Source organism: Myodes glareolus, chromosome 5 (assembly GCF_982192425.1).
Source record: "Myodes glareolus chromosome 5, mMyoGla1.1, whole genome shotgun sequence".
Taxonomy (NCBI): domain Eukaryota; kingdom Metazoa; phylum Chordata; class Mammalia; order Rodentia; family Cricetidae; genus Myodes; species Myodes glareolus.
The window spans coordinates 71,002,913-71,018,000 of NC_142030.1; the positions used below are offsets into that span (position 1 = coordinate 71,002,913).

At 46.2% G+C, this 15,088-nt stretch overlaps 1 protein-coding gene across 1 annotated transcript in view; it reads left to right on the forward strand.

Moving 5' to 3' along the window:
- Nucleotides 1–15,088, forward strand: part of Lamc1 (laminin subunit gamma 1) — a 116,136-nt gene that overhangs the window by 67,481 nt on the left and 33,567 nt on the right. The window contains exons 2-4 of the mRNA XM_087906424.1: nucleotides 7,680–7,984; nucleotides 12,207–12,337; nucleotides 14,777–14,943. Coding sequence (XP_087762550.1) covers nucleotides 7,680–7,984; nucleotides 12,207–12,337; nucleotides 14,777–14,943 — 603 coding nt within the window. The remainder of the gene's footprint in view (nucleotides 1–7,679; nucleotides 7,985–12,206; nucleotides 12,338–14,776; nucleotides 14,944–15,088) is intronic.

The following is a 15,088-nucleotide window of genomic DNA, read 5'->3' on the forward strand; positions in this document are numbered from 1 at the left end:
TTTTTTTTTTTTTTTTTTTTTTTTTTTTTTTTTGCCTGAGTGTGGATGAGTGGGAGGGAAGTTGGGCCTCATTCCTTTAGCTCAGCTCAAGGATTTCAGGCATGTTGTGACCCACTAGCCTGAATCAGGGTTGGTATTAAGCCTTGTAAGCATGAGGTTCCAGTTAATAAGCCACATTCCCAGTTCTTGGCCTGGACTTCCACATGGTAATCTTATCTCATTTGGTGAAGATGTAACACGAATTGGCAGAGGTACCCAAATTAGGATAAATTTACCCTAAGTTTGGTAATGGAAAATGTCAGCTTCTGATGGCAATTTGTGCCGGTTCTAAATGACCTTCTGAGCATGCTTGATATTCTAGCTAAGCATTCTCTGTGTCCACACAATGACTGTCTGACGAACGTGGCCGCATTTAATAGCCGGGTTAGTCACATTAGGTTGGCCTTTGAGTCTGCTGAAGAATATGTAGTATTTGGGGGATTCTGTCCTTTGGCAATACAGGATATCTTTTGTGTTTTTTTGAAGTGTAATATTCTGGGTTAGTGGCCTGATAGTACCATGTGGTATTTGGGGGGTATGAAGGAAAGGGTAAAATTGTGTCCCTTACCACAATTTGAGTTTGATACTTTATGGCAAAATCTAATTCCTTAGAAATTGTGAGGTTTTTGTCTGCAAAACTGTGTTCTTATCTTTAGCTTTGCACTGACCATTGTTTTCACAAATTGCTTTTGATGTATAGAATCTTACTAGCTTTTACGAAAGAAATCTTAGTCATCTGTCTCCCTGTATTTAGGCTATGCATTTGGTGTGTCTGTGGCACAGTGTGGCACAAATGCGGAAGGAAGCGTTTACTGCACACACTTGTAAGATACGACTGCGGAAAGCCTGTACCATGCATTGGGGAAGAAGCGCTTTCTCAAATTGAAAGCTCCCTTGTGTTCATTGTATTAGGTTTAGTTGACAATTACTGTTTGCTAAAAAACGGTGAAGTTGATTGTTCTCGTTTGCAAACTGGTAATTTAAGGGTACTTTCCGCGGGTCTGTGCACTTTTCTGATGGCATTTGGCCAAGTGACAGAGGATGAGACCATGAACAGTCACTGAAATTCAAGGGAAGAAGTCGGTTGCTCTGCTCTCTTCCTCTTCCCCTGCTATCTCTCTTTCAGCATTCTGTTTAAAACATGTTGTTGAAGGCAGAGGAAGGAACTCAATTCTTCACTCAGGGCCTCAGGACTGAGATTTTGGTAGTAGGGATGACTCTGCTGAACTCGCTCTGGTCCCCTCAGCACATCCTGGATGTATTTAACTGTTCTAGCGCTGTCTTGTCAGCTGGAACATCGCAGGCCATCCCTGACATGGCCCTGGGCTCTCTGGATTGGTGTGGCTGTGTGTGCAGTCATCTCTGAGGAACAATGACAGCTGGTATGCAGCTGGACATGCTGTCCTGGGAACTGTGTTCTAGCAGCACTGGAAACGTTTTCAAACAGTTGCTTTCTGTGTCTACTGATTGTGTTAACTGTTTGGAGAGCCCCAGTTAGTAGCCTAAACATACACCATCTCTAATTGACTTTGTTCTCCAGCTTCAGGAGTGTTGTGCTCCTCAGTCTGACTTCAGGGAGCGTGCTCATTTCCTGGTTTCTGGAGAGTGAGCCTCTCTAAGTTCAGGGGCCACCCGTGGCAACTAATTTGATTCTTTAAAGGGAAATTGTTTTGTTCTGATTCAAGCCATGGAAGGAATTTTGGAATCCTGGAAAGTTCTGTACGGCCACTGTCATTCATCACTAAACTGTAAAGGCGGTTGTTCCACAAGGTCCTCATGGAATTCTTCTGAACCCACATAACAGAGAGACGTTTATGTTCCCCAGCAGTCAGGAAGAGCTTCTCCCTACTCAAAGAGATTAGAAATACTTTACCACGTAGGAGGCCGGAGCAGAATTCCTTGGCTTGCCCTGCTGGAAGCATGGCTGGATTCTCATTGTTCAGGCAGCCCCTCCTCTTTTTGTTCCTTCAGGACTGGAGGATTCAGAGCAGAAAATATTAATTAATTTTGAGAGCTCCATTCTAAACATCTACACTTGAGGGGTTTTTTTGTTTTGTTTTGTTTTGTTTTTTTGGAATGTGGCAGGGGAGGAAAAGGCTGTAAAACATGCAGAAGCTGAGTACTGTCTGCAGGACATGTGGTTTTATCCATGGTTATCTTCCTGTGCCTAAACAGGAGGGGATGTGTCCAGAATGGCACTTACTATTTCCCATATCATTTGATCTGGCTTCTGTACCTTAGAGCCATACCATCTAGTATGGCTTGCTCCCGTTATGAAGTGATAGCACCGCAGCGTCGCTGGAAATCAGAGAACCTGGACTTAGGTTCTATCCATCTATCAGTTAATTGGCTCTGACTTTGCCAGTGTGGAATGAAGAGATGGGCCAATATGAGGCCGGGGTGTGGTGAGATAGAGGGAGGGCAGGCAGGAGGAAGGGGAGACAGGCGTGGAGGCGTGCAAGTGTAGCATACAAGTTAGGTTTTCCAGTTCTCCATCCTCCATGATCACCGTTACTTCAGGTCACACAGATGGTTGCATACCCTGGCCCTCCATCCCATTTCTTGACCATGTCTGCTGTGTGTGTGTGTGTGGTGTTGGGGTTGAGCCCAGGGCCTTTGCATGCTAGATGGGTATTCCTCTGCAGAGCTATGCCCAGAACTCTTTGTTTGGGTCTTACAGTACAGCTCAGGGTCTTCACGCCCCCATCCCGAGTTTGGGATTGTAAGGTTGCACACCACACTGGATATGTTTCTTTGTTGTCCAAACTAGATTCCAAATTCCTTGAAGCAACTTACATTTCTTATCCTTTTGTCCTTCGGGTATATCAGTAAAAAGGGTGCTCTAGGCTGTTGGAGGAAATAACACCTCTGCAGAAATATTCGTACAGAGTTGTTGTCTTCCACCCTCTTCTCAGTGGCCAGTCTTTGCCCAGTAAGGGTACTTGTAGGAGGTCAGGGGCTAGTCTGCAAGTACCTATTAAATAAAGTGTCTGAAGAGGGCCCGCACCATGTCTCTGTGTACTTGCTCTAGCAACCTGCTGAGCTGAATTCACTACCTGGAACCCAGTGAGGGAGGAGAGAACTGACTCCCAAAAGGTCCCCCCGTCCTCCACAGGTGTTTCCACATTCACTGTCTCATGCACAGTCATAATAAATGCATTTAAAAAAATAAAGGTCTCTGAGTTTTTCAGCTATTTCTCACTCAACTTCCCCAACTGGCTTTGCCTCCTACCATGAGTACAGGTACCCTTGATCCTAACTACAAAGGGGACACATTATCAGAACTCTGTCACAAAGTTGCTTAAATTTGTAAGCAGACAGAGCTAGGAGGCAGGTCAGCCCCTAGCCCCCAGCCCCAGTAGAGCCACAACCAGCACTGGATCCTGATTTTGTTTCGCAGCCCGTGTCTTCTGTCTTCCCCCACTGTGGTCCCCAGCGCTGCAGCATTAAATATGTACCCATTGTTCCTGCTTAAAACTGAAGAAAGAAAGACACCTTGCCACAGTGACCCTGCACCGAGTGTCCTCCCTGCCTGCTGCTGCTTCTCCACCGTGTCTAACAGGCTGACAGGCTCCCTGCTTTAGTCCACTCTCCACCCTCCGTCCCAGCACCGCCATCCTTGCACCTGGAGCTCCTTTAAATGCACAGTGAACTTGGTGGCATTTCTCTAGGTGGTGTCTTACTTGACACTTGACCCTTAGCAGATTTGTGCACATGTGCATATACTCATCCATGTTTGCGGTTGGGGGAGCCCTTGTAGGTTAGTGTGTACACATGGTAGTGTTGCCCATTGTGCATATCAGCTGTTCTCCATCACTTTCCCACCTTTTTCTTTTCCTTTAAAAAAGATTGTGTCTGTCGTCTGTGAGAAGGTATGTTGCATGTGTGTGGATGTCTGAGGGAAGCCAGGAGAAAGCTTGTGTCCCCTGGAGCTGACAGTACTAAGTTCTCTGATACGGGTTCAGAGAACCAACCTCAGGTCAGCTGAAAGAGCAGGAAGTGCTCTTAATGGCTGACCATCTCTCCAGTGCCTCTACCTCCTGCTTTGAGATGGGGTCTTTCACTGACTCTGAAGCTCACTCATAGACTGGACGGAGTGGCCAGCAACCCCCAGGGACCCTCCTGGTCCCACTGTCATAGCACTGGGATTGCAGGTGTACAGAGCCACACCCAGCTTTTGATGTGGACCCCAGGGCTCTGGACTCAGGTCCTCATGCTGAGAAGGCACTTTTACTAACCTAGCCATCTCCCCAGCCCAGCTGGTAGCAGACTTTAATGCTATTGATGACCCCTCTTCAGAACCTGTTTTCCTGGTTCCTACTCTCCCCGTCACTTCCGCACTGTTGTTTTGTTGTCTCATCTGTCTGTGCTTTAAACTTGGTGCTCCTTGGGGTGATTATGGAAACTGGCTCTTAATGTGACTCACTTGCTCTTTGGTCTCTATCTGCTCCTTAAATCTTGGTATCTACATGCTCAAGGGTCCTAAGTCTTCATGTCTAACTTAGGTAAATACTTCTGGTCTTTCAGGCCACTCATATCCTGTTCCCTTATAGAGATTTCCTTTTGTCTAGGGGACCTGCAGGTACTCCAGATCTAGTGTATCTGAGATGAGCTCATCCCCCACTTTTATAATCTTGGTGAGTGGCACCTTTTACTGTTTTCAAATTGATGTTTTTGTTTTTGTTTTTTTCCAAGATAAGGTTTCTTTATATAACAGTCCTGGCTGTTGTGGAACTCGCTCTGTAGACCAGGTTGGCCTCGAACTCACAGATATCCTACTGCCCCTGCCTCCCAAGTGCTTGCGCCACCACTACCCAGCCATTTGGTGACTTTTAAGCTAGAAAAGTAAATATTATCCTGATCTTCCACTTCATGGGATGGGGAGCATCTGCTCTGGTGAGGAGGTGGAGCAGGGTACAGTGAAGGCGATCTTTAAAGCCTCCTGCCTCACTGTCTCCTGCCGTGCCTCTGCTGGTGTCGGCTCCCTGCGCTTCTCTGTAGGTCCGTGCATTTCTCTGTAGTTCGTCATCTCTGTTTCATGTTTAGTCTGTCTTCTTTCCTGGAATATTGCCACATCTTAAGAAGATGTCCTTGGGCTGCACATGGTGGCTCACACCTTTAATCCCAGCACTCTGGGAGCAGAGCTGGAGGCCAGCATGGTCTACGTTGTGAGTTACAGGATAGCCAGGGCTGTATTGAGAGGTCCTGTCTCAAAACAAAACAAAAAAACAAAATCAACCAGCTAAACAAACAAAAAAGAAGTTGTCCTTCATCCTTATCCCTTCTAATCTCCACACTGGCCGTAAAGCCAAAACCTGACCATGCATTTCCCGGGGTAAGGCCTTCACTGGTGCCTGTTGACCGTATGTTGAAATTGCCTTCGTCTCCAGCTGTCCTCTGTAGTTCTAGCTGCCCTGCAATTCCCATTCCTCGGTGATTTCCCCTCTTCCATACATGCCATTCCTTTTTTCCTTCTTACTTTTTGATTTTTCAAGACAAGGTTTCTCTGTATAACTTTGGAACCAGTCCTGGAACTAGCTCTGTAGACCAGGCTGGCCTCAGAACTCTGAACTCCCGAACTCACAGAGATCCGCCTGCGTCTGCCTCTTGAGTGCTGGGATTAAAGGCATACACCACAACCTCCCGGCTCATACAGGCCGTTTCTTTAGCTAAGCCACTGTCTATTTCACTAAGCATTTCTTGGTTTTTTAAGTAGATGCCACTCCCCTCAGGAAATACCCACAAACCTGGCTTAGGTGGCTTTCATCCATGCCCCTCAGATGCGATGCCCCACCTTTGTGATAGGACCACTGCTAGGAACCGCCCTCCTTTGACCACAGTGGTTAGAGCGTGACTCTGGGGCAGTGTACGCGGTGGTCTGGACCACAATGTGACCTCATGTACAGGCTTAGTTTAGAAGGTATTTGCTATAGGTCAGGCTGCTAACAAGCAGTGAGATGTCAGGAAGGTGGGGAGAGAAGGAGAGTCAAGGTAATGTGTAACCCACAGATTAGCAAGTAACCCCATGAGCATCCCACGCTACCCGCTCCTGCGCTAAATCGACTGTTTGCTCTGCTAGAATGTCAGATAGGAAGTTTCTGGAGTGTCATGTTTTGACAGCAGAGACAATGCAATGGTTCTTCCAACAAAATTGTGTGAATTGTAGTGTGTGACCTGTGTCCAGGAAAAATGCTGTACCTCTCCTGAGGGGAGTTCTGTATTTGTGTAGCTCTTTGGTGAGTACACTTACTAAGTCGCCCCTGGGATTAATACAAGCTAGGTCCTTGTATTAATAGGTCTAAACCCTTGGTTCAAGAGTTTTCTTCATAAACTTTATCATAATATTGCTTTATACCTTGTAAAACTTTGTAATGGGTCAAGGATGTGTAAGAGTGGATGGGGCAGGATTTTCCTCATCTTTACAAAAGAGAAACTGCTACATCAGAAATCAGATAGCTAGTGAGTAAAGGAGCCAGGTTTCTTGCATGCATTCGGCTTTAAGTTCGGTTGTGTTATTAGAGTATTCTCATTCTCTCTCTCTCTCTCTCTCTCTCTCTCTCTCTCTCTCTCTCTCTCTCTCTGTGGGCAATTATTAAATCTCTTCTATGATCTGAACTAGTTGAGAAAGCCAGTGTTAGTGTAGATCAAGCTGGGTTGGAGAATATAGCCTGGGCTCAGAGGAGTCTCTTTCCCAGCGTCTGAGAAGGTTCTCCATAGGAGAAGGTAAGGGTAGTTTTTCCTTCTAAGAGATGATTGACTTGTGGGGAGTACATGCAAGCTCCTTGAGAGCAAAGATGTTTTTCTTACACATCCTGTGCCCAGTGTGCACGGGACTGAATGTGGACTGAGCTCAGCAGTCCTGACCCATCTGTGGTCCTCGTTTGTCTCTGGTCTAACACAGAAGTAGCAGAGCATAGCTGGTGGAAGGATAGGCCTAGTGAGTGCATAGGTGCTGATTAAATAGTTGCATATTGTCTGAGGACATGCCATCCCAGCCATTGGCCATGCTCGGACTGTGCAGGGACCCGCCTGACCCCGTGACCGCTCCTAGAGAGCAGGTAGTCCCTTGACTCCTTCTGCCCTTTGTGCCTCAGAATTGCTTCTCATGTGTTCTCTTGTGAACATCCTCAGATGCCTCCTCTTGAAGATGTCTTTCTCTTTCTTCTTCTGTTTCCTTATTGAGCTTTCCTGTTCATGTCCCAAACACTCTCCTTCCCACTGGGGTGGATAAGAGAGTAGCTCTGTGGACACTCTTCCTGCACCAAGAAAAGCGTTGTAGTTAATAAAAAATAAGGTTTGTCAAGTATTGAAAGTACCCAGAAGACTCATTTTAAAAGGCCTCAGACGGTTTTTAATATCTCTTAATTAAGCTTTCACAGGAGCAGCAGCATTAAGAATAGGTGGGATTTTTAGTTTCATTTTAAAATTCATTAGTACTGTCCTTACATCACAAGTTCTCACAACCAACGTTAGGAAGCCGACGGCGCTTTGCACATTGTTTAGACAATGTGCAGGTTTACATGGCCCACCAGGTTCAGCCACTGTGTTGAGTGTGCTGAGGTCTCCGTGGTCTAGTTTGGAATAGAGGCGTTTCTTCTCTTCCCCCACACAACTTAAGGACTTTGGTGTCTCCTCCACAGGAAAGGCTTTTGACATCACTTACGTGCGTCTCAAGTTCCACACCAGCCGCCCGGAGAGCTTCGCCATCTACAAGCGCACTCGGGAGGACGGGCCCTGGGTTCCTTACCAGTACTACAGCGGCTCCTGCGAGAACACCTACTCGAAGGCCAACCGCGGCTTCATCAGGACAGGAGGGGACGAGCAGCAGGCTCTGTGCACTGACGAGTTCAGTGACATCTCCCCCCTCACCGGGGGCAATGTGGCCTTCTCAACCCTGGAAGGAAGGCCGAGTGCCTACAACTTTGACAACAGCCCTGTGCTGCAGGTAGGCGCTCACGGGCGGGGTGGGAGCCGGCTGTCCTCCCTGACTGAGTGTGGAAATTATCTAAGTGAGCCATCACGTGGGCAGCTAGGTTTCATGCTGTGTTCATCTGTGCTATCTATGTGAGAAAAGCCTTTTTCTCCCCACCGCCTGGGAGACGCTGGTCCTGTATACCTCCCACTTGAAAACATATCCCAGGCTTAACCTTTACAAACAGAAACAAGCTTTAATGTTTTGTTTTTTTGAGACAAGGGCTGAGGTGGGCCTTGTGCAGTTGGGGATGACCTTGGACTCCTGACCTCCCAGCCTCCTCCCCAGTGCAGAGTATAGGTGCTCACCACCACACTCAGCTACATTGCAGATTGTATTAACACTGAGCAGTTCTAACTTTCGTCCCTGCACTTCAGGAGGGAGTGGTTCACTTCTGACTTTTTCAAGAAGATATTGGTGTAGGGCTGGGAATATGACTCACTTTGTAGACTGTTTAGTTTCCAGAACCTCCTAAGCCAGGAGAGGTGGAGGCAGGAAGATCAGAAGTTTAAGATCATCTCCAGCTCTGTCTCAGGTTCAAGGCCAGCTTGGAATATATGAGATACTGTCTTTAAAAGGCTCTAATTTTTTTTATATTTTAAAGTTTGTGTATGTATGTGTGAGGAAAACAGCAAAGGGAAGCTGGTTCTCTCCTTCTACCCTGTGGATCCCAGAGATTGAACTGAGGCCATTAGGTTTGGTGGCAGGTGTCTTTACCTGCTGAGCCTTCTTTCTGGCCTGCACCTTCCCAAAGTAAGCAAAATAAGATAGTTGAAATAATCTTCCCATTTTTCTTGCATTTTATCCTAATTGCTCCTTGATTTGACACACACACACACACACACACACACACATTTAAATTAGCAATGGGGAGCAGCCGATGCAAGCTATTTAAGTACTTAAGAATGCTTCCTTGCCACACAAGGACACTTTGTTTGTGCTGTTCATCATCACTATGAGAACTCTTTCTTCTTCGCCTGAGAAGTTGAGTTCTAGAGATGGGAAATATGTTAGGGTACTTTGGTACTGTGCTTAAACATCACATTAGAAACTTTTCCCTGCCTTACAGACCAAATCAAAGATTTCTTTCACCAGTTCGATGCACGTTCCTTATGCACCCTGAAATGGATTCTCTCTGTGTGGCTCAGCTTTGTTTAAACTTTCCACATGTTCTGGTGGTGTGGTTCTGGAAAAATGGGAATCCCTGTGTCATTCTTAGTCTGTTGATTCAGACCCCGAAGTCACACCTATTTAGACGGTGATGTTAGTGTCTAAATGGGGGTGGTCTATATATACTCACTGACTGAGGAGGGAAGGAAGGCCTGGATGGGACTCTGCAGATGCTGTGCCAATTTCGTGGACCATCCTGTTCTTCTGGGCTTTCCACTTCCGAATTCTCACTCTCTTTCTCTGGACTTTATTATAATTCCTATTTTTACTATAATTACTAATTATGTGATGTGAGAGCACATGTGTACACTGTACTACCCACGTGTAGGTCAGAGGACCACATGCAAGACCATCTACCATGTTGGCTCTGGGGACTGAACTCAGGTCATCAGGCTTGGCAGCAAGCTCCCCACCCACCGCGCCATCTTTCTAGCCCTACAACTTATTCTTATATTCAAGGACGCTTTCTGGTTTGGTTGTATAGTTTAGGCATAGCCACAGATGAGAATATGTTTTGCTGTGTATCCAGTGCCCTACCCACTGTGCTCTTTTAGGCTGTCAGGAGATGGTGAATATGAAAGTAAATCCAATTATTTACCAAGGCCTTTCAGGAGAGAGTTCCTGGTGATGTGGATAAAGTAAATGGCAGAGTGGATAACTGATTTGGATAGATGGAATGGCTAACACTGAAAGAAAACCTTAGGAAAGGCGATAAAGCAGACATCTGCTAGCCTGTTTCTTTGTCCAGTTGATTGTGTTTCCTGTCCTGGAGAGACTGCAGTGGGACCAGTAGGAAAGAGTGGTCCTCTGGCTCCCCCCTCCTTGCCGCCCGCCTGCCCATCAGTGTCTCCAGCAGCTCCCCTTGCCGCGCGCGCTTCAGCCTATCTTGAGCAGCTCCCAGCAGGGATTCTGCTGTTAGCTATTCTTTATGCCATAGAAACTAGTGAGACTCTGTGGTAAGAATGCTTTGGGCGTCTGCATAAATTTTGTGAGTTCATTTCATTGTGCAGTAGCTTTAACTATGTGTGTCTGGATATAAGAGCCCTGGCTCTCATCACTTGAGGCCAAGTCGGGTGAGCAGATTTGACTTCTAGCTGATAAGAGTAAACTGCCTTTTCCCAGATGGAGGAGGAGACCGTCTCAGGTTCCACTGGCTGAGTGTCAGCCTGTATTAATTTGTAGCTCTTACCATCTGCTGTGCACTTAGTTCTGCTGCAATGCAGCAAGCGTGTTCTCAGCCACAGAGACTGAGTCACGTTCTGACGTCTAAATGTTTAAGTCTTTTCAATCTTGTAACTCTGTGAGTTGGATATTGTATTGTCTTCCTTTTTATAGATGAGGAATCAGAGCTGAGGAAGGAGGTAAAGTGCCCCACCTCACAGTGTTCAGTGGCAGAACTGAGGCTGGGGCTCTGCTCAGTTGACCTAGTGGCACCCTGGGAGCTCTCCATCTTCTTTGTAGAGGGAGCTATGGTAGAGCTGAAGCCTGGAGGAGGTATTAGAAGCTTTAAGAGGTGTGCTTAGCTGTTTATGTATGGACAACTAACAGATTCCTGCCATTGTGGCCTTGAGTGGGAGTTGTTACTGAGTTCCAAGATTGGATACAGTGAAATCATCATCTTCTCCTTTCTAATTATAATTGAAGCTTCACGGAGATTAGTTTTTTTATGAGCCTTCCCTGTTGCCAGGTGTTTGGCATAGCTTAAGGCAGTGGTTCTTTATCAGGAATGGGCCTGCTGATCTCCGAGAGCCCTCTGGAAGCACAAATGCCTGCTTAACCACCCCCTGGCTCGACACAGGTGTGAGGATGATTCTGACACATTGTACCTAAGTCGGTCTCCTGGACTGGAGTAGAAGTGCTATCTTTGGTCTGAGCTCACTCACCAGGCAGGTCAACTGAGGACTGAATCTTTCTTTTGCCCTGTGATCTTCCATGTTGAGAGACCAGCCCAGGCTTTTCACAGAGAGGGCATGAATAGCCCTTCTCGAGCCTCTGTTTGTGTCATATTGACTGCTGTCCTCTCTGCCAAAGCCAGCTGTACATCCAAGCCCAGAGTCAGCATGGACGGGAACTGCACAGGGTGTGGCCCTGGCAGGCCGGTCACTAGGGGTCATTATGATAGCAGTGTGCCACATGTGCAAGCAAGCACCTGATAAAGTTAGCTAATCGAAAGGGCATTTATTATAAGGGCTTAGATACCCTAAAGCCAGGGGTGATAGCGCAGCCTTTGCTCTTGCTGCTCTATTAGAATTGCTATGATATACCTTCAATTTGATCAGATGCAGATTTGTTCACTCTGTGCCAAGTGTGAGGGACACAGCACTGAATAAAATCAACACAATTTCCTACCCTTGTGATCCCTTTAATCAGGTGTTGCAGGCAGTGTTGAGATGGGGGACATAAACAAATCAATGGGGTGATGATAATTTTCAGATTGGCCGGGGAAGATCTAGCAGGCGATGTCGCGGGAAAGATGCTGACGAACACAGAACTAACAGCATTTGGCTGGTTTGGGTCCTAGTACTCACAGATTACCTGTGCTTTGATGGCCTACCTGCCCCACAGCAGTGGGATTCAGGCCTAGGAGCCAGAACTGGATGGGAAGCAGTGCGTAGGGACACACGTGCTAGAACAAGAGTGATCTGAGCTTGTACTCCTGGCTGCATCTCAGTTGTAGACTGAGAAGAAGCAAGGAGTGGAAGGTCCTCCCGGTCACTGGGCTTCAGATGTGTGTTTCGTTCAGCCCTTTCCGTCTCCCAGGGAAGAAGCCAGCAGTGTCCTCGCCTTTGGAAACTCCAAGTGGTGTAGTGACTGTGTAACTGCAGAAGAGTCACGGGGAGAATATCAGGGAGTTAAAGTTAGCAGTTTGGTATTACAATGATTTAGCAAAACAGGATTTGTGTTAACATAGGAACTATTTAGTAGAAGATTTTTTCAAATGTGTTTCTCATCTTTAGTCTCTCTACTTCTCTTTATGTGTTCATTCATTCATTCATTCATTCATTTATTTTCCCCTTTCTGGCAGGAATGGGTAACTGCTACTGACATCAGAGTAACACTCAATCGCCTGAACACTTTTGGAGATGAAGTGTTTAACGACCCCAAAGTTCTCAAGTCCTACTATTACGCAATCTCAGACTTCGCTGTGGGCGGCAGGTGGGTAAACAAGGATTGGAACTTTGATGTAGAATTGTTTATAACTTTATTAGCATTTAGAGACCATGAAGATCTGGAAAGGCAAGCTACAATTTAGAAATTTTTTTCTTATCAGATCTTATTCTGGAAACTAAGCAATTGGGTGTTCTGGAACCTTGTTAAGTCCACACTCATTGACCCTTTAAGTCCAGAATCTGATAATAGAGTCTGCTGAGCTGGTGCCTCAGGGAGGAGTCTTGACTTTCTCGGATCTTACAAATGAGTTAAGAGCAATCTGTAAATATGGAAAAATTCAAATGCATCCCTAATCAGCAAACTCAAGATGTCCTAGTCTGCTTTCTGCTATTGTGATAAACACCATGTTGGGGGAGGAAAGGGGTTTATTTATCTTACAGGTCTCAGATCACAGTCTATCAGTGAGGGAAGTCAGGGCAGGAATTCCAGCAGGGCAGGAGCCTGGGGCAGGAACTGAGCCTAGCTGGAAGAGTGCTCTCTACTAGGCTGTTCTTCATGGTTTGCTCAGCTTTCTCTCTTATATGATCTAGGACCACCTGGGGCTAGCACTGCCTGTGGTGGCTCGGCCCTCCCTCCTCACAGACAGCTACCAGTCAATCTGATGGAGTCTTTTTCTCATTTTGGGAGTCCCTCTTTCCAGATGCCCCATGCTTATGCTAAGTTCATAGAAAAACTAACTAACCAACACACAAAACTTGATATTTCCTGATGCTCAGGTGACATTATAAGTGGAAAGTCAACATGCAGGTCCCCTGGATTGTGTAAAATTACCTTCAGGCCATGAAGTTTGTGTTGTGACTTGGTCCCACTCTCAAGATATAGCAGTCTGTTTTTGAAGAAAAAAAAAGAAAAAGAAAGAGAGAAAGAGAGAGAGAGAGAGAGAGAGAGAGAGAGAGAGAAACCACAAACTTTCCTTCCCGGGCACTTGGAGTGGGGGTTGCTCAACTTGTGCTAGTGTGCCCATGTGTTCTAAACAAACATGTCATGAGGAGCAGGTGGCGTCTGGGTGGGTCTTAAATAACAGGTAGGAGGTGTCTGGAGTGAGTGCAGGAGGATGGGTGTATTTCAGCAGAGCTCAGGGAGTGTAACTTCACTTGATGGGAAGAAAATCTCTTTGCAGGACTATAAGCCAGAAAATGGAGTTATGGTCATGGACTTTCTTCCCTTGTATTGCCCATGAGATCTCTATGAAGCTATAAATCAAATCTGGGTTAGGAAGATGAGTGCTTGGTGAGAGCAAGAAGTGGTGCATAGTTGTGAAGCCCATTACTCTATACGCTGGCCTGCAGAATCAACTCAAAATGTTTAGGATCAGTGTGCTAACAGGGTAAGGGCAGTGTGGTTGGTGGAATTTCTATTTCTGCTTTGATGCTGTATAATCTGGATATTAAACAACAAACTCCTGACATTAGGCTGCTGACAGATCAAAAGGGATGCATTTTGCTGTGAAGGGAAAATTACCAGGTCTTTAGTCAAAGATGCTCTCAAGGTCTAATGATAAGGAGAACGGTGGTACCATCACTAAATTTAGAAAGTGGACCAACCTGGAGAAGATGATACATTTAGTCTTAGACTTGTGGAGTTTAGGTTATAGGGAGACATTAAGTTTGTACAGCCACTTAGGACAAGAGCCTTGGAGAAGGATGGGAACAGGGTTCTAAAACCAGGACTGATCTCTGCACATTGAAGATGATTCCAGTGTGCACAGGCATTTTTAGGTGGTAGTTGGAGCTACAGAATCACTCTTTAAGGAAGCAAAGTAAGAGAAATGTCTCTGCTCCAGCCACATTCACATCTCTGAGAGTTTCCTTGGGTTCTTATTACTGTACTTGCCTCTAGGGGGATCCTTCAGCGACCTCTGCCCTGGAGAGCCCAAGGAAATAATCTGTCTACTGGACATCTATGGGGAATCCATTGTTAAAGTCAGTGTCTCACTTCCTTCAGTGAGAAGCATTAATCATTAGGGTGAATTTTTGCCATATGCTTTAACTTAGGTTCTCTTTAGTTCTGTATGCAGAAACTGGGCAATTCCCAGTGGCTCTGAGAGAGACTTTATCATGTCTGTCTTACAGGTGGGATTTAGGCACACTGTTAGTGGCAGGGAAAGGTTCCAAATCCAGGTGACCTGGTGTCAGACTTTATGTAATTCTTAGCCACCGTCTTCTGCTGCTTCCTTGACATTAGGAAATATCCTGCTGGTGTTCTTGGAAAATATTAGGGACTTTCTTCTGTCTAGTTAATGTTCCATAGTGTGTGTGTGTGTGTGTTTCAACTTATCCTTGTGAAGTTCCTCAGTTTATACTTTTGAATGGTAAAATTCAAAGAATTCTTAGGTTGCTTCTGGTTTTTTGTATACACACTCCCTCTGCGTTGTTCCTAGGACCTTACAGTGATCCTGTTGTTGGCTACCCCTTCTCTTTCCAGGTGTAAGTGTAACGGACATGCCAGTGAGTGTGTGAAGAATGAATTTGACAAACTGGTGTGCAATTGCAAACATAACACATATGGAGTTGACTGTGAGAAGTGCCTGCCTTTCTTCAATGACCGGCCGTGGAGGAGGGCGACCGCCGAGAGCGCCAGCGAATGCCTGCGTGAGTGCCGCTCCTGTAGCCTGTCCCTGTCTTCAGGGTCATCGCTGGAAGAAGGGATGGGTGACTTCCTCACTGGTGGAGACTCTGAAAGGCACTGCTGGAGCAGGGGACTAAACCACACGCTCACCAGTGGGAAGTGATGGAT